Source organism: Carcharhinus amblyrhynchos, chromosome 7 (assembly GCF_965287045.1).
Source record: "Carcharhinus amblyrhynchos chromosome 7, sCarAmb.v2.hapA, whole genome shotgun sequence".
NCBI classification, from domain to species: domain Eukaryota; kingdom Metazoa; phylum Chordata; class Chondrichthyes; order Carcharhiniformes; family Carcharhinidae; genus Carcharhinus; species Carcharhinus amblyrhynchos.
The window spans coordinates 89660497-89686390 of NC_137330.1; the positions used below are offsets into that span (position 1 = coordinate 89660497).

Below are 25894 nucleotides of genomic sequence, written 5' to 3' on the forward strand. Positions count from 1 at the left end.
GACGTCAGAATTTTTACACTTGCTTGAATGGAACGGATGGAAATTTTTAAAGTTTTAGTCATAAGTAGGCTTACATTAACACTGCAGTGAAGTCACTGTGAAAATCCCATTGTCGTCACACTTTGGCACCTGTTCGGGTACACTGAAGGACAATAGCCAATGCACATAACCAGCACGTCTTTTGGACTGTGGAGGAAAACGTAGCACCAGGAGGAAACCCATGCAGACACGGGAACAATGTGCAGACTCCATACTGTGACCCAAGCCGGGAACTGAACCCGGATCACAGGCACTGTGATGCTGCAGTGCTAACCACTGTGCCACCCTCGTTTTCAGAGTGCTGATATTATCCAGTAGCTGTTTTGAGTGTTTGATTTTGATTGACACAGACTCACAGATTGTATCCGTTGGAAATGTGGCCTTGAAAATAACCCTTTCTTAAGAAGCAACATAAGTTCATGGGGGATTTACCAGCCCCCATTATTAATATTGTATGTAAGTAATTCAGTTACTTATCCAATAGTTTGTTCGTTAATTGACCCTAGTTTGTTCTTAATGAAATATATAAAAAGGCCCACAGTTACCTTTTCCTTCTGTTTTTTCTTTCTTTCCCGCTTTTTCTTCTGTTCTGGTGTAGCTACTCTGATTAAATCATCCCCATTTTTTTTCTTCTGATGTCCTTGCTCACTGCTGTGGGCATCATCAACTGAGACACTTCCCTGTTTCAGAACAGAAAGAATAAGTAACCAGATCATTACCACCTCCACATTTTAATATGAGATTAAAGATACAATTGATTATAGAATAGATACAGGACATTCAATAGGTACTTTTTCTTTGGGAGGGGAGGAGGGAAAAATAGGTATCTTTAAAGACCACATCACAGAATGAGAAATAAAGATCATTGATGGCTGTTTCAATAACTTTACATAGGACCTTAATGGAATAAAACATCCCCAAAGCATGTCACAATGGTGAAACTAGATTTGGAGCAGCACTGAGATAAAAGATTTTAAGAAGACTTTCGCTGTCACCATCCTTGCATTGGTTCATGAATGTCCTTTAGGGAAGGAAATCTGCCAAACTTACATGGTCTGACTTACATATCATTCCAGACCCACAGCATTGTGGTTGACTCTTAAATGCTCTCTGAAACGGCCTAGCAAGCCACTCAGTCCAAGGGTACTTAGGGATGGGCAATAAATGCTGGTACAGCCAGTGATGCCCTTATCCCATATACGGATTCTGGAAAAAAACATCCTTGCAAACAATCATCCCATTTCCAACATTCCTTTCCACTCTAAAGTCCTTGTCACCTCAAATCCATTCCCATCTTTCCTGGGATTCCATGTTTGAATTCCAGGCTCTAGTCACAGTACCAAAACATAGAAACTAGAAACAGGAGTAGGCCATTTGGCCCTCTGGGCCTGCTCCACCATTCATTTTGATCATGGCTGATTATAGAATTCAATAACCTGATCCCCCCACTTTGCCCCATATCCCTTGATCCCTTTAGCATAAAGATCTATATCTAGTTTCTTCTTGAAATCAGACAACGTTTTGGCCTCAACTACATTCTGTGGTAGTAAATTTCATACATTCACCACCCTCTGGGTGAAGGAATTTCTCCTCACCTCAATTCTAAAAGGTTTACCCCCTTATCCTCAAATTATGACCCCTAGTTCTGGACTCTCCTACCATTGGGAACATTCTTTCTCAATCTACCCTGTCTGTCCTTGTTAGAATTTTTTAAGTTTCTATGAGATTCCTTCCTCACTCTTCAAAACTCCAGTAAACATAATCCAAACTGACTTAGTCTGTCCTCATATGATAGACCTGCCATCCCAAGAATCCTGGTAAACCTTTGCCGTACTCCCTCTATAGCAAGGACATCTTTCCTCGGATAAGGACACCAAAACTGCACACAATATTCCTGATATGGCCTCACCAACGCCAAAACATCCCTATACTCAAATCCTCTCGCTATGAAGGCTAACATATCATTTGCCTTATTTACTGCCTGCTGAATCTGCACACTTACTTCCAGTGACTGATGAACAAGGATGTCACCTCTCTCAATTTGCACCCATTCAAGTAGTAATCTGTCTACCTATTATTGCTACCTAAATGGATAACCTCACTTTTTTTTTGTTTGTTTATTAGTGTCACAAGTAAACTTACATTAACACTGCAATGAAGTTACTGTAAAAATCCTCTAGTTGCCACACTGGCATTTGTTCAGGTGCACATTTATCCACATTATACTGCATCTGCCATGCAAACAACTCTTATATAAGTGACAAATAACATCCTAGACGAGCATGAACAAAGACAAACTTTCCTTTGTCATCATTCGCGACCTGCCTGCAACCTTTGACATGGTTGAACTTGCCATTGTCCTCCACTGCCTTTCCATTGTCATCCACATGGCTGGGACTGCTCTCACGCACAGTCCATTCTTATCTATCTAATTGCCACCACAGAATCATTTGAACGCACCCCCCCCCCCCACCCCTACCCCCACTATTGGTGTATTCCCAGGTTCGATCCATTTCCGTTACCTATTTCTCATTTAAATGCTGCTCCTTAGCAACATGGTCCAAAAGCACAACATTAGTTTTCACATGTACATGGATGACACCCAGATTTATTCACCAATGTCTCTCTCCACTCCTCCGTTGTTGCTAAATTATCAGACTGTTTATCTCACGTTCAGTACTGGTTGAGTGGAAATGTGCTCTAATTGAAATTTGTGAAGACTGAAGAAATTGTTATTGGTTCACATTCCAAAGTCAGTTCCCTTGCTACTGATTCCATCCCCCTTCCTCCCAACAGTCCAGAGATTAAACAAGTCTGTTTGCAACCTTAGCATCACAGAGAAACATCAAAAATAGGAGGAATAAGCCATCATGGCTGGATCATCCAACACGATAAGCATTCCCCCTTCACCCCAAGATGATATCTAATTTCTTCTTGAAAACATACAGTACCTTGGCCTTAGCTGCTTTCTATGGTAGTGAATTCCACAGGCTCACCGTTCTCTGAGTGAAGAAATTTCTCCTCGTCTCAGTCCTAAAAGGTTTATCCTATATCCTTAGACTGCGACTCCTGGTTTTGGACACCCCCACCTTTGGAAACATTCTTTCTGCATCTACCCTGTTTAGTCTTGCTGGAATTTTATAGGTTTCTATGAGATCCCACCTCAATCTTCTGAACTCCAGCATTGCTCCTTCTATATCAGTTCCACCATCCCTGGAATCAGCCTGGTAAACCTTCACTGTACTCCCTCTATAGCAATGGCATCCTTCCTCAGATAAAGAGACCAAAGTAGCAAACAATATTCCAGATGTGGCCTCACCAATGCTCTGTATAATTGCAGCAAGACATCCCTGTTCCTGTACTCGAAGCCTCTTACTATGAAGACCAACATACCATTTGCCTTGTTTACTGTCTGCTGCACCTGCACGCTTACCTTCAGTGACTGGTGCACAAGAACAGCCAGGTCTCGTTGCACATTCCCCTCTCTCAATCTATAGCCAATCAGATAATAATCTATCTTCCTGGTTTTGCTTCCAAAGTGGATAACTCACATTTACCCACATTATGCTGCATCTGTCATGCATTTGCCTACTCATTTTTCTTGTCCAAATCACACTAAAGCATTTCTGCATTCTCCTCACAGCTCACCCAGCTTTGTGTCATCTGCAAGTTTGAAGATTTTACACTCAGTTCCTGGGTCCAAATCATTCATATATATAGTGAGTAGCTAGGGTCCTAATACCGATCCCTACAGTAATCTACTAGTCACTGCCTGCCATTCAGAAAATGACCCGTTTATACCTACCTTTTGTTTCCTGTCTGCCAATTAATGTTCTATTTCAAAACCCCACCCCGAATCCCCACATGCTTTAATTTTACACACTAATCTATTACGTGGAACTTGTCAGAAGTCTTCTCAAAGCCCCAATAAACCACACCTACTGACTCCCCCTCTTCAACTCCACTGGTTAGCTCCTCAAAGAATTCCAGCGTTTGACAAGCATGATTTATTTTCTGTAAATCCATGTTGACTCTGTCTGGTTCTACCACTGTTTGCTGATCTCAAGGTGAGCTTCTGATCTCATATTTGCATCATTGTTAACACCTTGTATCTTCACCTCTGTATCATCCTGCTTTGCTCTATCTTGGATCATCTGTAAATGTGTGCTCCTCACGGAGGCAAGGATGCGAGGTCGGAAGCCAAGCTCAGAATTAAAGAGAATTCAACCTTTACGAGCAGCAGGCCAGAGATGGAATCAGGGGCTCTGAGTCATGGCTTTAGTGTTGCTGACACTACACTTGGGAATGTTCCTGCTCGTCTGTAGTTTGACATTGCACAAACAAGTCAGGCCAGTAAGCTGGTGGCCGTGAAGACAAGTGTGGGGCAAACTGCTGGAACTGAGTGTTGTCAGCATGCAAATGAAATTTGAGCCCATGCTTATGAATAATGTTACTAGTGGACAGGATGTAGACAAGGCTGAAACTTTACAGCACACCTGAGGTAGATATATGGAGGCAGGAGCAGAAGTGATTGCAGGACAATGATGAAATAATCCAGACATTGGGGATCAATTACACAGTCGAGATTTGTTAACTTCTACTCCAACCAGACAAAAATATTGCTACAATTTATGATGTCTCTTCCAACTCATCTAGAAGAGAATGGAATCAGAATGTGGGTAAGGAACCCATATATCCCAAGGTATAAATATATCTTTGTTGCGGGACCACAACAGTCCAATCTCTTCAACCCAAATCCTCAATGAGAGAATTTTCACAATGGTAACCTCAGTGTTTTCAAGCTTGGAAACTAGTCTGAGTTCTAATGATTTGCACAATATTATACAACAGATTTTCAAACACATATTTGAGATGAACAAGTAGGTTTGAATACAGGGAATTGCCCTGTCAACATTTCAATGCATATCAAAATTTAATCAAGGTTGAAGTCAAACTTAACGTCTCCTCAATTACCGTACATTGATTTTCCAGATTAAAACTTGAACTGATCATGCACCCCAGAGTCAGATTTCAGTGATCAAAGTTCAGTACAACTGTCTGCTCACGATCAGCACTGAATTGGTACGTATTTTTCCTCTCCCCATCCCCTCCCTAATTTGTATCTTCTTGTTCTGAAAAGACTGAACTACAGTTCCACTAAACTGCCCACAACAATTGCCACTCCTAATGTATGTCTGTCAATGAACTCCAGAAGGCTACTTCCCAGTGGGAACATTGCAGGTCAAATCCTGCACTGACTTCAGCTTTCCACTAGGTGGTGATAAGGTGGGAACACTGACTAATTTGCCCCTTTCCCAGCTGAGGCCGAGGTAGCACACCAGCCTCCCCCCCCCCTCCCCCACCCCCACCCACCCACCAGCCCCTCTCTCCCTCCGCAGCTATCCCCATTTAGATCAGCTAATTCGGCATGAATAGGAACAGGAACAATTTAATCAAAATTCTTTTTAAATAGCCACATCCAAGAAGTCTATCTTTTCACATCAATAATTTAATAGGATTACATGCATTTACCTTACTCTGGATCAATTCATCACGAGGTACAGATTGGGCTCTTCGTTCTTCCTTGAGTTTTTCCCTTTTCTTCCTCAAACTTCTCCCACGGCAGAAACTGAGAACCTGGTAATATTTTTACAGACTTTCATCAAAAAAATCAACACAAAGTTAAAACCCTCACAATGGTTTATCTCATTTCAATTTTTAATACACCTCCTGCTCCAGTTGTGACCCTAACAGTTACAAAGAACATATTGGTATTTACATATTTATATCAGATAGAGTGTTTTATAAGCAATGAATTACTTCAAAGTGAACTCTAATCCACTCTTTCAATCTGTTTGAAAAAACGTTCAATTCAAATACTCCCTTGCTGCAGAAGGTAACAAAGCAAGGTGACAGAATATTTATCCGTCTCCACTATTCAACTCTGACTTCCGTATATAAATGTGGCCCCTGATATTGCCACGAGCTCTTACCTGTGGTGCCTTGGTGAGAAGAAGGGCCACTTCAGGGCTATTATGCTCTCTAGCTGCTTCCAGAGGGTTCTGGCCTGCCTACAGAAAGAATCAAGGAGGTAAATCATTTCTCCATATAATCAAGTTTGGAGTATTCAACCTGACTACTATTAGTCTCTCTAATGCACCACTTTAGTGGAACAATGTGAATTATTATGATTATAATGAACTATCCACTGGATTTTATGCCAGACCAGGCACAAATTATATAAAAATGCCATCAAGTGATTTAGCTAATTGATCATCTTGTCATAAATCAAACTTCAGCTTTCATTCGTACAATTAGCAAGTTGTGCTAGATAACAGATATTTAAATGACTCCTCAATTCCTACATTTATCATACATTACACATGCAGTCAGACAGCTAATAAAATAACCTACACAGACCAAACAATATTTCAGAACAAAGCTTATAGTCAAGTGGACTAATTTCACCATTATTTTCACTTGCTTAATTCAAACTTTATTTTATTTACTAATGTCACAAGTAGGCTTACATTAACACTGCAATTAAGTTATTATGAAAATCCCCTAGGTGCCACACTCCGGTGCCTGTTCGGGTACACTGAGGGAGAATTTAGCATGGCCAATGCAGCTAACCAGTACATTGTGGAAGGAAACCAGAGCACCTGGAGGAAACTCACACAGACGTGGAAAGAACATGCAGACTCCACACAGACAGTGATCCAAGCTGGGAATCAACCCAGGTCTCTGGTTCAGAGAGACAGCAGCGCTAACCGCTTCTTAGTTATGGAGGAGGCGTGACATGCATCCTAAGCCAATGTAAGAGGTGTATTTGGATTATTCGCACATCAGAAAGATACATTGCTAGCAAAGCTCAAAGAATTCTAAAAACTTAAGGGATGTAGAACTTCTGCGTAGTCTTCATTGTTTTGTGTTAAGTATATGTAAAATCTTACTTAATAAATTGTACTTAATTCATAACAACTTATACCTTGTTAGGAAAGGCATAACTCGGGATCCTGGAGATTTTAATTAAAAATGCTTTGAAATCTGTAAATCTTATAAAGGTATCACCCACCTATATGCCAAGTATCAGTAAAAGCCAGGTTATCAAAGCAGTCATCCACAGTAAAGTTGCAGATGATTAGGACCCGTTTGTGGATGAACAGCCAATCTGGAGGGAAATGGGCAGTGGGAGTTTGTAACTGGGGAAGGTTAACACAAGAGATCGGGCCAGTTGAGGTTGCCGCTCACATGGAGAATGCAACAGATCCTGGTTCTTCCCTTCGGAGTAAAGAGAGGCACTGAGGATTGTTAGGCTTCTCCAAATGGGAAATTCAAGGTGGAATGGCAATATGAGAGAGAACTCTAAAGACATGCGGTTTAGATGGATTGGCCATGATAAACTGCCCCTTAGTGCCAGGGGGATTAGCAGGTTAAATATGTGGGGTTATGGGGACATGGCTTGAGTGGGATTGTTATCAATGACTGGATGATCTCCTTCTGCAATTGTAGAGATTCTATGTACAGGACTGATGGCTTCGGATACAGAGGGTAGGCAGACAATGTTCTTGAGAGGAGTGAATATGAACTTAACATGACTGGGAAACTAGGCATGGAAAAGCCAGGAGAGAAAAGCCCAAGTGGGAAGGAGTGAGGCAAAAAGGGGTGATAGAAATAATTGGGAAGTAAATGAACACTAGGGGATCTGGTTTATTTTGTTAATGTTGACAAGTAGAGACGTTCCTATATGTGCCATAGAGAATTTCAAAACTTGTGAGAAAGATTCTCAAGTTGAATCCAACATTTAACTCATTCCTTTCCATAGTGGACATTTCAAAAAGGAAGGTGATGTTTTTGAACTGTGTTTTAGATAAGCCTCAGTTAAACTCATGCTGAAATGCAAACCCCGGGCTATTTTTCTCACTGCCAATGAAAAACCACTGAAAGAACTTCACTAATAATAACATAAAGCCTACTTACGTTATTGACAATATTTCCATCAGCACCAGCTTCCAATAAGAGTCTAGCTATTTTCTTGTGGTTGAGAGCCGCAGCAATATGGAGTGGAGAATCTCCGGCCTGTGAGCAGAAATCAGGTCAGAAGAGCTCATGGAGCTTTGCAACATTCTACATTGGTTATGAGATTGAATTGATAAAGGTACCATTCTGAGGGCAGAACGCTGTCACACCCCCGTCACACTCCTGATTTTCCATGACGGCAGCAGGAAAATACACCAATCCAGAAGCACTCTGCTACACCACGGCGTGCAGAAGATGGCACTTACCTGAACAGTGCCTGGGGTGGCCTCCAGAATTCAGGATGGAAGCCTACAGCAACCCTGGTACTGGAATACCACAGCAACAAGTGGGGTTGGGGGTGAAGGGCATCTGCAGGTGGGGCGGAGGGTCATCTGCAGGTGGATCTTTCAGTTTTAGTGCCACCCAGGAGGTCCATTGTCTGGCCTCAGGATGTTCCTGGAGATCCATCTTCTTTCTCAGGAGGTCTTCAAAGGTGGCCCTATGATGTTGGGCACCTTTTCAATATGGCAGCCAGATATGATAGCGGGACCCATGCTATCATCCCCAACCTGCCACAGAATACAGCGTGGTACATAATTTATGAGGTTGAAGCTATGGCGTGGTTTCCCGACAAAGTCTGCAGCGGGAAACACCTCGTGTTCCTGGCCACGCTGCAGGACTAAGGGTAGAATTCACATATCTGAGACTAAGAATCAATTGATTAGCTTAGGGTGTTGTTTGAAAGGTTTAAATAAATTTCAAGTCTGTGTTGATTCAACAATTAAGGACTAAAGCAATGAGGGAAAGAAGCAGTTAGGAGATTAACTGCAGTACTTTGTGAATAGCAGATATGGAACGGAGGTCAGAGAAATTCAACAAGGAGCAACAATATTTGATGCATTATATTCTATTTGGAGTGCCAGATTGCTGAGTGCTCAACATATTCAATACAGGACAACATAAAAGTATGAGATAAGGACATCAGCAACAATTTCAACTTAGACTGATATGGAATGCATATCAACTACCTTTGAAAACAAAAATACATTTTCCTGGCTTTCTGAATTAACATTTAAAAGCATCAGATTTGTGGACACAACATATAGAATACATGTGGCACATTTCTGTATTTATTTTTAAATAGTAATTAATAGTGGTTGGGCCGACTATAGTCTTTTCGGTTTTAGCATTGCTTTCGCTCATTTCCATAATAAGTTGTTACTTTCGTTTACAAAATGCATTACTTTATTATTTAAAGCCCATCAAAATGTTTAAATGTCATACTTCCAATACAATATAAATTAGAATAACACACATCCACAGGGCCTGATGTCAGGTTCAAATGAGGGCCAGAAGCCCTCAGTGTGGTAGTCACTCTCCTTCTTCCCAACTTGGCCAACTAATGGCCAGAGGGCAGGCTCACTGTCAATTAAAGATGGTAAATGTGATCCTGACGTTAAGAGAATCAACTGAAGGTCCTCAGCTCAGAGGCTGCAGCTGGATCTCTTGGTAATTAACTGAGGGAGAGGCACCTCAAAATGGAGGTGCCAACTTCTTTGAACTTCTACAGGACAGCGTGTGCCTGCTGCTGAAATCAGGACAGCAGTGAGGCCCTATAGGTCAGTCTGGAGCGCTGGCCTCAGGTTTGCTACCAGGAGGCCGTTTCTAGGCGATTAGGTTTGTTTCTGACCCCACCAAGGACTTGGACGCCAACTGGAAAATTCTTCCAACAGTTGGCCTGACAAGTCTTTAACTAGCTGAATTGGCAGCCCACCTTGCTGCCTGCCACACCCGCTCTGCCATCCTGTCGCCCAAGAAAATAGCCCAGAGCTGGGATGAAGCCAGGGCACACTAACTGTCAATGCTAAATTCCATGACCTGCCACCTCTGTTCCCAACCCTTTTAGGATGGGGGCTAAAAATCCTCTCCCCACTGTACAGACAGTTTCTCATGCACTGACCTGGTTCTTCTCGCTGACAGAACAGAAAGCACTCAGGAGGATTCTAATAATAGTCACATGATTGTAACGAGTAGCAATATGCAAACATGTGTCACCCATCTGGAAAACAGAAACATTTCAAGTCCAAGTCATGCTGAATATACACTTACTGAAGATAAACATACTTATTGAAGATAACTGTTTGAAAAGAAATCTTCTGAATGTCAAAAATATAAAAAAGAGCAGACCCTCACTTACACTGTTCTTAGTGTCAGGTCTGGACCCTCCTAGCAATAGTACACGACAACTCTGGGAATGGCCATTCTGACAGGCCAAGTGGAGGGCTATGTTACCTGCCTTAAGGGAGACACAAGCAGCAAGACTGATAAATTACTAAACAGCATAATTGTGTGTGAAGATGACGATCAGTTTTTTAATCTCAAAAGGTTTTCATGCTAATTTCCCGTGTATTAATTTCAGCCATACAAATCATTAGGTGGCATTTCATTGCGGTCAGACACTTATCTTCAAAAAGAGAGGAGGAAGCCACACTGTACAACAACCTGCTGTCCCACAGTTCAAGACAATCAATTTGAGAATGGGGCAGACAGGACCCCAATATACAAGTCAATTCATTTGCCCTACTGGCTATAGATGTTAGTGGTTAGTTTATGTGGAGGAAAGGAAGAAGAAATACGTTTCTGTTTTCTACTTGCAGTAGAAAACAGAACGTTAAAATGTTGATTTCAGGAAACAAAGCGATCACATTGACTTTAGAGCAGAAAATAGAACTGTACGTTTCCAGCAACAGAGTTCAGAATATATAGAAACAAAGGGAAGACATGCCATTGAAATGTGCCTCCACTCCAGTCCTTAGCAGTTAATGTTTCATTATAGGCCGTTTATGAAAACTCAAAAGGCGAGTTGAGAAGGTTGTTAAAGATGTCTCTGAGATCCTTAGCTTTCCTAATACAGGCATAGAATACAAAAGCTAGGAAGTTATGGTAAGCATTTCTGAATCATTGGTTAGGCCCTTGCTGAAATATTACGGCCAATTTCAGGCACTACACTTTCAGAAGGATGTCAAGGGAGAGGGTATAAAGGGAATTTATCAGACTGATACCAGGAATGAAGGACTCGGTGATGTAGGAGGCCGAGAGAAAATGTGATTATTTTCCTTTAAACAGAAGTAAGGGATGTGAATAGAAATGTTCAAGATCATGAAGCATTTTGATAGTGTAAAGAAGGAAAACAGGTTCCAGTATAAAGGGGGTTGGGAGCAGTCAAAGATTTAATGCAATTGGCAAAAGAACCAAAGACAATATGGTGAAAAAATACTCTGACTGCTAATCTGGAATGCATCACCTGAGAATGGAGATGGAAGAAGACTGAACAGTTCAAAAACAGTACCTTCCTTTCTGAAATGACTCCTATAGAAAGAGATGAGTTAAACTTTGGATTCAACTTGAGAATTTTCTCAGAAGCTTTGGAAACTCTTCTTAAAGTTCTCCATGACACACATAGAAATGTCTCTACTCACCAACATTAACAACATAAACCAAATCCCCTCGTGTTCAGTTACTTCTCAATTATTTCTATCATCCATTTCTGCCCCACTCCTTCCCACTTGGGCCCTTTGGACATAGAAGAGCTAGGGGCAATTTCCCAGTCACATTAACTTCATATTTATTCCTCTCAAGCACATTACTTGCCCACCATCTCTATTCAAAGCCATCCTCCACCTCCTTTCTCTCATGCTGCCATTCCGCCTTAAATTCCACATTTGGAGAAGGCTAATAATCCTCAGTGTCCCTTTACTCCGAAGAACCAGGATCTGCTGCATTTTCCATGTGAGCAGCAAACACAACTGGCCTGATTTCTTGTGTCAATCTTCCCCAGTTACAAACTCCCACTGCCCATTTCCCTCCAGATTGGCTGTTCATCCACAAACAGGTCCTAATCATCCATTATTTTATTGGAGATGACTGTTTTGATAACCTGGCTTTGGCTGATATTTGGCACATGATGATACCTTTATAAAGCCCATAGAATCACAGAATCCTTACAGTGCAAAAAGAAGCCATTTGCTCCATCGAGTCAGCACCAACTCTCCAAAAGATCTTACCCAAACCCACCCCTCTGCCCTATCCCTGCATATTTACCATTGTTAATTCATCTAACCTACACATCTTGGGACACTAAAGGGCAATTTAGCTTGGCCAATCCACCTAACCTGCACATCTTTGTACTATGGGAAGAAACCAGAGCACCTGGAGGAAACCTGCAAATCTCACACAGACAGTGGCTCAAGCCAGGAATCAAATCCAGGTCCCTGGAACTGTGAGGAGCAGTGCTAACCATTGTGCTGCCTAATGATGAAAGGTCACTAGATTAATTTTTTAGAAATGCATTCATTTATAGCACATGGCATCGCTGACTGAGCCAGCATTTATTACCCATTTCCTTCATTTGGATTAAGGTTGCAATGAAGTGGCCCTAGCAAAACCCAAACTGAGCATCAGTGAACAGGTAAATGCTGATGATAGCACTGTCAACACTTTCTGTATGTTCTCTGATGATTGCGAGTAGACTAATGGGGTGGTAATTGGCCAGGTTAGAAGCGTTCTGCTTGTTGTGAACAAATCTTTTCCACATGCAACTTTCCACGTTGCGGGATAGTTGCCAGCATTGTAGCTGTGCTGGAACAGATTAGCTAGGGGTATGACATGTTCCTGAGCATTTTCAGCATGCTGTTAGGGCCCACAGCCTTTGTAATGGTCAGTGTCTTCAGACATTTCTTGATATCATGTGGAGTGAATCAAATTGTCTGAAGGCTGACATCTGTGATGTTGGGAACCGCAGGTGGTGGGCTGAGATGGATCACCCACTCAGCACTTCCGGCTGCAAATAATTCAGTCTCGACTTTTGCACTGAAGTGCTGGGCTCCCTCATCGCTGAGGACGGGGATATTTGTGCAGCCCCTTCATCTGGTTGGTTGTTTAATTGTCCACCACCATTCATGGCTGGATGTGGCAGGTCATGCTGAATTTAGATTTGATTTGTTGGTTTAGCTATTGAATACTTGAGGAGAAAACATTTGTGGGGCTGCAGAGGAGGAGCAAGGGAGTGACACCAGTGTTAGAATCCTCTTGGGGAAACCGTAAACAAAAACAATCAAATTTACTGAATGAGCCCCAAATGAAAAATAAAAGTTAACAAGATTTCATTTTTTGTAGCTTCTACCTGAATCATATCCAAAGCAAGTTACACATAAGCTAACGGGCAAATGATGCTTCAAATAAAAAGGTAAGGGTCACTTTAAATAGTTCATTTAAAAAAAAGATACATCTTATGCAACCTGAAGCTCGCATCATTTCCCACACAAATGTGGCACTACATAACTACACTGTGCAACATGATATGATGTTCTTTATTCAATCAGGATAGATCAGGAGCCCTGTTCAATTTCAACGTTCACATTTGAGTCGATGAGTATAATTATCATCAGCAAGGCATATCTCTACAAAACCTCTCTCTCAGGCTGTGATAGACCTGATGGAGCAGCTTTCCAGAATTCCTTTTCAACCTACCAACCAATAACAATCTGGTTCACGGTCTGGTCACGTCTGGGAAAACACCCAACTCTTTGGCATTTCCAAACTATTCACATTGCTTCCCAAGTCCGAGACTTTTTTTTAGCTAGCTCACACATTGTTCCCAAGAGTTCCTGTCAAACAGAAAAAAAGACTCAAGAAAAAGTTATTTTCTTCTTTATCCCACAAGAATTTTCCCTGTTCTTCTTTCTGTTTGCTTTCTCTTTGTGTTTGTGACTGTGCACTGATTGTCCTCACCTTCCAGCTCTTCTGTTTGTAACCCCCCCCCTATCATGTGTGCAGCTCTCCACTGTGTCTGCCAGCCACATGACTTCTTTTATAACTTTCTTCATGTTGGTACTGCTTCTGGTCAAGGATCACCACGTAACATGGACCAGTATTTTTTGTTATCCCAGAAAATTATAATCCGTCCCTCTATAATTGATGCTAATTCTTTAAAGTCCCTTCCAAAAATTCTTAAAATGACAACAGATTCCAAATTTTTTAAAAATTAGTTATGTTTCCTCATGTACTGACCAGGTCAATGGTCATCAAACCAGTTGGAGAGATCTTTCAAAGAGCCAGAATAGGCTCCATGGGATGAATGGCCTCTTTCTGTGCTGTATCATTCTATGATTCTGCCCATTAAGTGTTTTGTTCCTAAAGATTATTTTGTCAATCGGGACAGGTAGCTTGGTGCTGAACCTGCTAGGCTTGTGGCTACAATTTCCCACATGTTTGTCAAAGGGAAGATAATAAGCAAAGAGCTTAATGAAGATGGAGAAAAAAAAATGACCAAGGAACCCATGGATAGCAGTCTGTCCCATGGGCCTACATCAGTAGACATCCATTTGGATCTAATCCAGCCTCAAAGTCAAGTGGCTCAAATCAGTTCAAAAGGATCATTTCAAAATGGCATGACAAATATATCCAATCACCCCAAGTTTGTTACTGTCAACACAAAACCCTGTGTTTATACAGCACCTTTGATTTACCAAAACACCCAGGCACTCAACAAGGGCATTGTCAATAAAAAAGAGACACAGAAAGAGATATTAAAAAGATTATCAAAACCTTATGTGGGGATATGGAGTGGTCAGGCCATATGTGGGGATATGGAGTGGTCAGGCCATATGTGGGGATATGGAGTGGTCAGGCCATATGTGGGATATGGAGTGGTCAGGCCATATGTGGGGATATGGAGTGGTCAGGCCATATGTGGGGATATGGAGTGGTCAGGCCATATGTGGGGATATGAAAGCAAGGCTGAGGATTTTAAAATTGAGGTGCTGTCCGACTATGAGCTATTTCCTGCCAGCTAATGCAGAGGCTATAGATGAATGAGACTTGGAATGACAACACTTAGAGAAAAATGTGGTAACCAAAGTCATGCAGACACTGTAATTTTTTGCATAAATAAGTTATTTGTTAGAAAAACATTGCTTCTTGATAATTACTACTACAAAACATTGACATTTTACACAGCAGGGATCAATTTCTGGAAAATGTACTCATGGGTGAAAATTTTCCATTTAGCCTGGGTTTCTGTGCAAATCCATAAACCATACATCTCTGAAAATGAGCCCTGTTGTGAAAACATGACTGCCTGGCTAAGGTCAAGAACTTTAGCTTCAAATGATACATTGGCAAAACGTGCTGCAAGAACCATGGGAGACTGCAGTTCACAACCATCTGCAATTCATTATTAAAAAATGGAAAGTTCATGAAATTTCTCCTGTAACAAGCCCAGGGGTTAACATTGACTTTGGGCAATGATATAAAATGGGCCCCATTGGATCTGTCACCCGTTACACATATTTCCCAATTTGCATTTCCAATGAAGTCGAATGGCTGATCTGTTGCCTGATATAGACTCCTGACCTAAGTATTCATACACAATCCATTACACAGATCAGTGGACCTTTTAATTAGGAAAAACCAAAACATCCCAAAATACAATCCTTCTTTCTAACCTGATTCTTTGCATGGACATTTGCTCCTGCCTTGACCAGGAGTTTGACAGATTGACTGAATCCGTGCCAGCAAGCTTCATGCAGAGCAGTGTTACCATCCTGAAGATGCAAATAAAATTCAAAGCAAACACTTAACATCAACGTCACTGAGGACACAAAGGTCAATTACAAAGCAACATGCTTGTTGACAAGGACATTTCACAGACAATATGAATCTAATATCATTCTAAACAAATCATTCTTCGGATATGGGTATCACTGGCAAGATTGGTATTTATTGCCCACCTTTTGTTGTCCTGCAAGTTTGATGGTGAACCACCTTCTTGACTGGTTTGATTTGATTTAATTTATTTTTGTCATATGCATACCGTGAAAAGTATTGTTTCTTGCATGTTATACAGACAAAAAATTACCATGCATTGATTGACTGATAGTGTCTGTGGTGAAGGTACCGACACACTGCTGGTAGATACTAAGTTCCAGGTTTTGCCTCAGCAATGGTTAGGCATGGGCATTTATGCAGCAGGTCCAGTTGAGTTTTTAGTCAATGGTGAGCACCAGGACTTGGAGATGGTAATTCCATTGAAAGTTTGACCATTGGCTGATACTCATGTGCTATGAATATGGCTTTACTTGAAGAGAAACATGGCTTGTCAATTTTGTGGAAATGTGACAATTTTTCTTCCCATTCAGGGAGTCCTATTTTTACCATTTTGATTCTAAATGCTGGGTGGACTTGAAACTGGAAATGTTTCAGATCCAACATTTAGACCTGTTCTCAGGCCCCCCATTGCACTCTGTCTGCAAAAATATCAGTGATTCCAAATCTGCAAGAGCCTATGGGCAGGTCTTAATGCACCCGCAACCCTGCAACTCTGATCAGTGCCTCCAACTGCGCATGCACAGAAAAAGATAGAATGCTGCTCCCTTGCCACATCCCTCCCGGGCCAGATAATGCATACCCCTGGCCTCCACAGATATTGCTTCACTCCCACAACATTACTGACCCCCTTATCCCCCCACCTGCTCTGCCACCCAGAACGATTGTGGGCCCCTCCATCTCTTCTCACCCTCCACCGATCTCAGGCAGAGTGGCAGCGGACCTCCCTCTTCCCCCTCACTGATCACAGGCAAAGTGGCAGCAGACCCTCCCACCGATCTCAAGCAGAGAGCTGTCGGATGCTTGGCACTTACTTCCTCGCTAGCTGGCGTGCCCGAATCGGACTTTTGTGGAGCATATCTGTTTTGCGCCAATTCTGGATGGGCGAACGTGGTGGTAAAGAGGAAAGTGCCGGTAAGGTTGGGCGTGCAGCCTATTAAGTTAATTTAAATGCATGCCATTTTTGGAGCTTGGTAAAAGGGGAACCGATGCAGAAGCGGGCATGGATTGCACTATTCACCTCACACCCGACTTTACCAAATTTTCGTGCCCGAAAACAGGCACAACTTGATGGTGAAATTGGGCCAGTCAGCATTAAATACTTTCAGCTCAGACACAGCACGATCAGGTGCAAAGTGATGCTCCCTCTTCTCATATCTATTTCAGAATGAAACCGTCCACCTTGTGGCATATCCACTTCCCAAATTATCCACTACTTCCATGTCGTTTCTGAGGGGCGCCCAATTTAGTGTTAATTACTGGTGGGTTATGTGTTATGGACTCATGTTCAATATGGTTTGGGGTCAGAGCGGCCAACCTCATATTATACAAAACCACTACAGGTTTCCAGAAACAAAAGTGGCAAAAGTCATCTTGGACCAATTGTGGAAAATTTGAAGAATATGAAACAGACTATCAAATTTATATGTCTGCCCAAGCCAAATTTTGCCCCCAAAAAATCAGAAAGACTTTCAGCTCCTCAATATGGGCCAGATTGATTTCCAGATTCCAACGATGCCGGCCCAGATTTTCATCTCCCACATCAGGTTTGCGAGTCATGAAATATCCCCACGTGGCGAACCTAGCCTTTAAAAATGACCACCCATAGGTCAGACTTTCAGTATGGGTGGGCGAGGACTTGGCTGAAGCAGGAGTCAGGATGGGTGAACCTAGAATGAAAATGCAAGGTCTGCTTCTGTGCCCTGGCACTGGCATTGAAATAAATAATTATAGAACAAACAAACATTCCCCCAGCCCTCACGGCACAATTCCTTTGCCCCATTCATGCCAATCCTTGCCCCCACCCCATACTGTTAGGAAATTAGTGTAACATAAAAATCAAGGAGAATGTGTTCCGCTGGTTTTGTTTTTCATTAAAAACTATTTAAAAAAAGAAACTGTACAGTGATAGAGACAGTTTTGCTAGACTAACGGAACTCGCGCTTTCGGTACGTTGATGAACCCAGCAATCCTGTAAACAGGTATTTACCCACGGCAAGTTGGTAACAAAGAAGAATACAACATCAAGGGTTTGAATAAGATGTTCAAAGGGGAAATACATGTGAATTTCACAAGCACACAGGGTGAACTCATGGAATAAAGTTAATTAAGAATGATTTCTGAGGAGGTTAGTTCAGATCAGGGACGATCAAAAGGGAAAACGGTATATCAGGAGTAAATTCAAACAATGCAAGTTAGCTGCTTTGAGACCTCAGCCCACAGCATGGAAACATGTGTGAACTCCCAGTAAGTTGTGTCTGTAGGAAAGCCTATTTGAACAACTAATTGTTCTGCCCTACATCAGTAGCAACTCTAAAAGATACAAGGGCCTGGTGTGGTAACTATTATTGGATTTTGCCTATAGATTTTTTTTAAAAAACCCATAGAATGCTGTTTGCAAGGATTAGCTCCTACATTAGGGATTTAAAGAGATTTGAAACTAGATAAATTTAGGGATACTGCATATAGCCATTGAGTTAGTTAAGTGTGTTTCTAATTAATTTTCATGTTGTGTATTTCATTGTTTAATGAGCATTTATTTTATTTAATATCATCACAAAGATGCCTGGAACATCATTTTCTGCTTTTCACATTATTCTTCTAATTACACTAAAATGGAAAAACATAGTTGATGCCAGATGTTTCAAGTTTCCCTTCTGAGATTTGGAATGCCCTGGTATTTAACATCAACTGTGTTCTTAACAGTACCTCCTTTGCTAACTTAGTGCCTCAGTACCCACCTCATTGCCCCTTACTGTGCATCAACTTAGTACGAGCTCACGCCAACCAATGTCCTCTGCACTTTGTCCCTAATCCATCCCTGCTAACTCACCCAGGATCCTTGGACAGTTTCTTGACAGCTTTAACACTTCTTGGACAGCTCCTTGACAGCTTTTTACACTTTCGGGACAGCTTTGTCAAGTTTGACACCTCCTGGACAGCTCCTTAAAATGTCCTTGACAGCTGGGCTGTTCCTTGACAGCTCCAATGATTTTGTAAGTGCAGAGTCATCTTCATTTTTAACAATTCCAAAGAGTGCCTTACTTTGGACATCAAGAGGTGTCTCCAAACATATCCACCAAGTTTGAACCTTCTCTTACTTATTTCATTCTGTACACTTCGGAATTCTTTCAGAATTGTATTTCAGAAAGCTAGCTGGTGATTTAAATGGCCAGCTGCCTCCACGAATCACACATGCGGAAACCCCAGCTCAAATCCAGTCCTGCCCCCACAAAGATGGCAAGTGCTGGTTTCAGATTTTCAGCAATTTCTGGGTTTTTCACTATGGCAGAAGTCCTCTCTGTTATGGTGAAAGTCACTCCTCTTTCAAGAGAAAACTGCAGCCATTTACATGTCTTTTGTGAAGTAACGTTAAGTCTTGCTCACCTTGTCTTGACGGTCTAGAGAACACCCCTCAAGAACGAGCGCAGAGATGACTTCAGTATTGCCCACAATGGCTGCCCGATGCAAGGCTGTTTGGTTACTCTACCACACAGAAGTAGAAAGGGAAAATAAGGAATGGGTTAAAATGTGAGGGCTTGAATATTTACCTGACACTTAAGAAACTGGATCAATCCCATTGTTATGCCCAGGCTATCTAACAGTTTTGTTCACCACAACATTTAATTTTCAATTTAACGTGACAATTTGAACGTTTTTGTATGCTGCTGCCTTTTTGGAAACACATTTGTTGGTCTAGACTCAAAGGAACCCTTCAAAAAAAAATCTTAATATGTTACCATTCTGGGCCGCTTCTGGCAATGTCTGGCAGCAAGTTGCCCTGGCAAGTCAAACAAAGGATGCAGCTACCTCAATTGCCAGGTTATATTGTTTTGGGATCCAAATTACCTTGCCAGAACTCAAATTTAAATACTTACAAGATGGTAGCCTGCGTGGGATAAGCAGCCCCAAAACTGCTGGAGACCCTGCAGTTGAAATGAGGATGGATGTGAACATATCAAAAGGCATTAACGCCCAACTGTTATTTACCTCCCCGATTCCTTAATCCTGCCACATAGACAGGGTTAAAGCCAGATCTTAAAGTTTACAATTGTTTCATTTAGAATACTTCCAAAGCAACTTACTGTTAAATGCTAAAAAACAGAGCTGGGTTTAAAATGTCAAATTGCCAAGAACTAAAACTTGTCAAGTGAATTGCTTTATCGTTGTACTGATATTTAATACGATCACCAGGAGCCAGGGAGGTGCAGCAAACACCTCACACCCACGACAAATGGCCAAGAGGTACAAAAAGATTAAATTAATGACACAAAGAAAATGAGACATGGTCCGAAAGAATTGACCTGTAAAGAATCTATCTGCAAAATAATTGAAATTTTATGGGGTCCACCTCAGCAGACTCAACACAGGACAGTTTTTAAGAGTATAAAAACTAAATAACATCACAGTTACTTCTGGTGAGGATTCCTTTCAAAGATTTTCACATGGTGATGAAGGAAGTCTGAAAACATGAGACATCTACAACTTCAGTGAGACAGATCTTCATTCTGATAGCTCTCTGCCTCTGCTTTTAAGAGTTTGCATTATCAGTGTGCTAGTTTGCCAGATATAAATTGATCAAACTGCCTGCCCAAACCTGAAGGCTGATGTGCCTTCACACATGTTCACTGATGTGAACTACAGATGTGCTGAAATAAACTTGTGTATAAATGCACAAATGTATAAATGTATCCTGAAGATACTGCCTTCACTTGCAAACTAGTCTAATAATGCCACAGTACGGTGGCACAGTGGTTAACAATGCTGCCTCACAGCGCCAGGGACCCGGGTTCAATTCCCGGCTTGGGTCACTGTCTGTGTGGAGTTTGCACATTCTCTCTGTTTCTGTGTGGGTCTCCTCTGGATGCTCCGGTTTCCTCCCACAATCTGAAAGATGTGCTGGTTAGGTGCATTGGCCATGCTAAATTCTCCTTCAGTGGAGCAGGACAGGCTCCAGAGTATGGCAACTAGGGGACTTTCACAGTGACTTCATTGCAGAGTTAACGTAAGCCTACTTGTGACACTAATAAATAAACTTTAAACTGAAAATTGTATCATTTCACAAATACACAGGAGAATACAGATTTTCACAAAGACACTGCAGAAAGATGTTTTCACTGTGAAAATGAGTAATAATAACTAAAATATTTTAATATTATACAATGCTAACATTCAGACTCATTTATTTATCCTAGTAACAATTTAATAAGAAGAGGTTGCATGGAATGTTGAAAAGTTAGGTTGTACTAAAGAGAAACAATTGTCCAGATTTTGCAGGAACGAAGTACCTAACAGCATCTGCAGTTAGTTAGACTTGCCCTTGCACGTTAATGTAAATAAATATTTAAGCTTTGCTTAAAGTATGAACTAACAATGGTGCTGTGAGAACCTGAGTGAACAGGAAAAGCACCTCTCATTAATCAATCTGAAGGAAAAGTTATGAAATGATCAGTGCAAAGAATGAATGCAATGTCAAATGAGATTTGGACCAAATGAGAAAAGAGCAGTTTAAGAGAAAGACACAGAAAGAAAAGGCAATTTTTAAATTTGACATTTTTTAAAAGCTCCAACAACAATTTGTATCTGAAGGGATGAGATTCTACACTTGTAATAGTTAATTTCAATGCCAGGGCGTTCAACTGCCCGAACTAACAATGATCACATCATTAAATGGGCATCTACACTTGGAATGACAAATGGTAGATAACTTTAATTGTCAGAAATAAATCAGCTCTCCTCCAACTCAATTACTTTCACTGTAATTTAGTCTTTATAAATACTTACATTTCAGGCCTTAAGTTAATATTCTATCTGGTTGAAACTCATTGCATATCCGTCAGATGAATGACTCCAATTTGTATCTTTATGAGATTGATATTTAAGTGAACCTACGTATTTTGTCCTTTACTTAAGCATTAAAACTCTGCTACCTGCATCCTCTCTCACACCAACACCATTTCCCCCGGTCGTTGCTGACCTTCACAGATTCCTTGGGCCAGATGTTCAATGTGGGGTCAGGAATCTGACAGCCAGATGAATTCTGAGTCCCGACCTCACACCCGGGCTGTGTGGCTATTGTTAGATCTGATTATTAGATGTAAATAATGTAAATGGTCAAGAGGCAAGCTTGGTGCCCAATCAGAGGCACCAAGTGTGTCCAGGAGATGGGAGCTGCCTGCCTAGCAACAGCAGCAAAGCCATGTTGGAGGTCACTGTTGCTTTGTCAAATTCAGCAAACATCTTAGAAGTGGATAGTTCCAGAACACGGGAGGACCAGCATTCATGCAAGTGCTGGTTCACCCCAGAAATTTGTGAAAGACACCACTGTAAATAAAGTTTTCTGGGTCCCGAGGAGAATTAGACTGATGTGCACAAGACTGCTTGTGCTCTCCCAAAAAGGCTTTTGAAAATTTGACTCTAGTCGACTTTGGCCCCTTAGCAAGTTCCCAAGGAGCTTAAGAGGCCATTAATTGGTGATGCGCACCTTCCCCATTCCATCTCTCCATCCCTTTGGAAATCTGAGACTGCCCCAGAGGCACTGGGATCTACAGCTGACAACTGGAACTGTGATTTTCAATGACTGCCTATGCTGGTCCCGATCGCATTCCTTTCAAAAGTTCTGTCCCTTGTTTCCCATACATTAACTCTGAAATCTTATTTGGGTCTTCAATTCCTGCAATTCTAGACCTAGTTCCCCCGCTCAAACCCTTTTATCCAATCCCCACCTCCCTTTATGTGACGACTTGCGTCAGAGTCAGCCATCTATTCTGTACAAATATGTCCTCAGTACCCACCACCTCTCTACTATTTCAACTACCTTTAGAAGCTGCCTTAAACTCCATTTTTTACAACACGAGTTTTCCCGTCTTCTCTCTCCCATCTTGTTCCATCATCTATTCCCCTATATAACTGTGATGCATGAAAGCTACTTCATAATTAGAAGTTGTTGATTTTACTTAGCCTCAGCTGTTACTACAATTGCCTTGTCATCAGAAGGCTGGAGAGTAAAAGAATTATTCCAGAGCTGGCACACTAGTACTGAGCAGGTGCTGCATTGTTGAAGGTGTCATCCTGTAGATCCGTTATTGTCTGCGGTTTCAGATAAACCACAAAACTAAAATAGGAAGGTATTGAACCAACATTTAAAACAGACCCAAAAATGGACCAGAAAGCTTTTTCCAAACAAATCACTCCTCAAATTCTCTTGATAGTACAGGAAGTTTCATGAAGTGCACATTAATAGAATATGCTATAAGATTTTGATTTAAATTATGAAGTGATAGTTTCTAATAACGTGAAGACATTTTTATCACTGCAGCAAAGGTACAGATCAGCACTGGAATAATCTGATTCATAACATAATAATGCAACAAGCAAGCCCCGCAATCAGAAAGTGCTGGGTAGATTTGCAGAACGTAATTGTTAACCTCCTGATCTTTTTACTTCTTTATCTTCTGCTTCACCTGATCAACAATACCCTTGATGACATCCAAACTTCTAAGGTGGGTGAATATTTGTCAGCCAATCAGAAATATGATTGGAGACTGAATAAGGTTTTACATGATTGGTTAGCAGATTGAAAGCATTATCAGGGATTTTGTGTTTTGCACAACTGAACCATTTCGTTGAAAACATAGAAATCCCAATTTAAACCACTGGAGGTCATTCTTCAACTTGATACCCTAATCAGCCTGAAGGAAATGTTTCCCAAATGTTGGAAGGTCAAGTTTTGTTCTTTACATAATTGCCTCAAATTTAATGGTATTGGGACAGGAAGTGCTATTATAGAGCTGCAATTTTGTGTATGATAGTGCAGCAGTTGTGTTACTGGGCTATTAATCCAGAGGCTGGGACTAATGCTCTGGAGACATCACTTCAAATCCTACACAGCAGCTAGGGAATTTAAATTCTGTTGAATAAAAATTAATGAGTAAAAAGCTAATGGTAGCGACATATCCATATTGTCAATATCCATCTGATTCACAAATGAGGGAAAGAGATCTGCCTCTTCCATCCGGTTGCATACTCCAGGCTGAAAGCAAAGTAGTTGCATCTTTACATCCCTGTGAAATGGCGTAGCAAGCCATTGAAAAATCCCAACTTTGAACGCCCACCTCAGGAGTTAATCCAAGTTGAGGTTAGGAGGCAGAGTAAATGGTATGGACGGGAACAAGATGTTACAGCAGGGCACAGACTATATTGACGGTTAAATATATGTTTAGAATTCAAGTGGCAAAGTGGGAGGTCATCTATTTTGAATCTGAGAAAGACAAATCAGGCTACTTTGTTCAGCATATAAGGTGGGCAGCTCTGGAGGAACAAAGTGTTTCAGTGTTCACATATACAATAAGAAGTCTAACAACACTAGGTTAAAGTCCAACAGGTTTATTTGGTATCACGAGCTCGTTATAACAAATAAATCTGTTGAACTGTAACTCAGTCCAATGCTGGCGTTTCGACTTCATGTATACAAATCACTAAAGAACAATGAACAGCGGCAAAATAGCTAATGGAATGCTGGCCTTTATCTCAGGAAGGTTGGAAGTCAAAAACATCAAAGAGATGGTTGAGCTGTGCAGAGTCTTGATTTGACATCATCTGGAGCACAGCATTTAGCTTTGGTACAGAATCTCAGGGATGGAAGACAATGCAGATTTACTAGATGGTGCCATAGCTTAGATTGTTAAATTAAGAGAACAGTTTGGATAAACTCCACTAATACTTCGCTTAACTGAAAAAGACAAAGGGTGATCTAATAAAGCTGTTTCTTTTTTTTCCTTTTATTCATTTATGGAACATGGGTGTCACTGGCTGGCCGGCATTTATTGCCCATCCCCAGTTGCCCTTGAAACTGAGTGGTTTGCTAAAAATATTCTGCACATAACCTTTTGATCAAATGAATATTTCTCAGCAGAATTTACTGTTGAGAAAAGCATAGATGTTAGAGAACTTGGGAAATAAATAGCAGTGTCTTAAAGAGTGTACATATTACAGAGAAGGGGGCGCTGGAAGTCTTAAAGCACATCAAGGTAGATAAATCCCTAGGACATTGTGGGAGGTTAGGGAAGAAATTGCAGATCCCCTGGCAGAGATATTTGAATCAATAGTCATGGGTGAGATGCCTAAAGATTGGAGGGTGGTAAATGTTGTGCCTTTGTGTAAAAAGGGCTACACGGAAAAGCCTGGGAACTACAAGCCAGTGAACCTCACATCTGTGGTGAGTAAATTGTTGGAAGGTATTTTGAGAGACAGGATCGACAGGCATTTAGAGACGCAAGGACTGATTAGGGCCAGTCAGCATGGCTTTGTGAGTGGAAAATCATGCCTCACAAATTTAATTTGAGTTTTTTGAAGGGGTAACTATGTAAATGAGGGCAATGCAGTTGATGTTGTTGACATGGACTTAAGCAAGGTACTGCATGGTAGGTTATTGCATAAGGTTAAATCTCACAGATCCAGGGTGAGGTAGCTAAATGGATACAAAATTGGCTTGATGACAGAAGCCAAAGGATGGTTGTGGAGGATTGTTTTTTTAAACTGGAGACCTGTGACTAGCGGTGTGTCTCAGGGATCGGTGCTGGGTCCACTGTTATTTATCATCTATATTAATGCTTTGGATCAGAATATAGGAAGTATGGTTAGTAAGTCTGCAGATGACACCAAGATTGGTGGCATAGTGGACAGTGAAGAATGTTATCTCAGATTGCAACGGGATCTTGATCAATTGGGCTAGTGGGCTGACAAATATGATGCATTTTGGTAGACTGAACCAGGGCAGGACTTATTCAGTTAATGGTAGGGCTTTGGGGAGAGTTATAGAACAAAGAGGTCTAGGGGTACAGGTTCATTGCTCCTTGAAAGTGGAGTCATAGGTGGACAAATTAGTGAAGAAGGTATTCAGCATGCTTGGTTTCATTGGTCAGAACATTGAATACAGGAGTTGGGACATCTT

At 41.3% G+C, this 25894-nt stretch overlaps 1 protein-coding gene across 4 annotated transcripts in view; it reads right to left on the bottom strand.

Moving 5' to 3' along the window:
• ankrd6b (ankyrin repeat domain 6b) overlaps window positions 1–25894 on the bottom strand; it is a 201692-nt gene that overhangs the window by 23324 nt on the left and 152474 nt on the right. For 3 of the 4 annotated variants that reach the window (XM_080192770.1, XM_080192771.1, XM_080192772.1), the window contains 8 exons: window positions 19330–19428; window positions 15564–15662; window positions 10256–10354; window positions 10019–10117; window positions 8020–8118; window positions 6033–6110; window positions 5572–5676; window positions 585–719 (listed from right to left, as the gene is read on the bottom strand). In XM_080192770.1, the coding sequence (XP_080048896.1) occupies window positions 585–719; window positions 5572–5676; window positions 6033–6110; window positions 8020–8118; window positions 10019–10117; window positions 10256–10354; window positions 15564–15662; window positions 19330–19428 (813 nt within the window). The remainder of the gene's footprint in view (window positions 1–584; window positions 720–5571; window positions 5677–6032; window positions 6111–8019; window positions 8119–10018; window positions 10118–10255; window positions 10355–15563; window positions 15663–19329; window positions 19429–25894) is intronic. The other variant, XM_080192773.1, reaches the window with a different exon arrangement.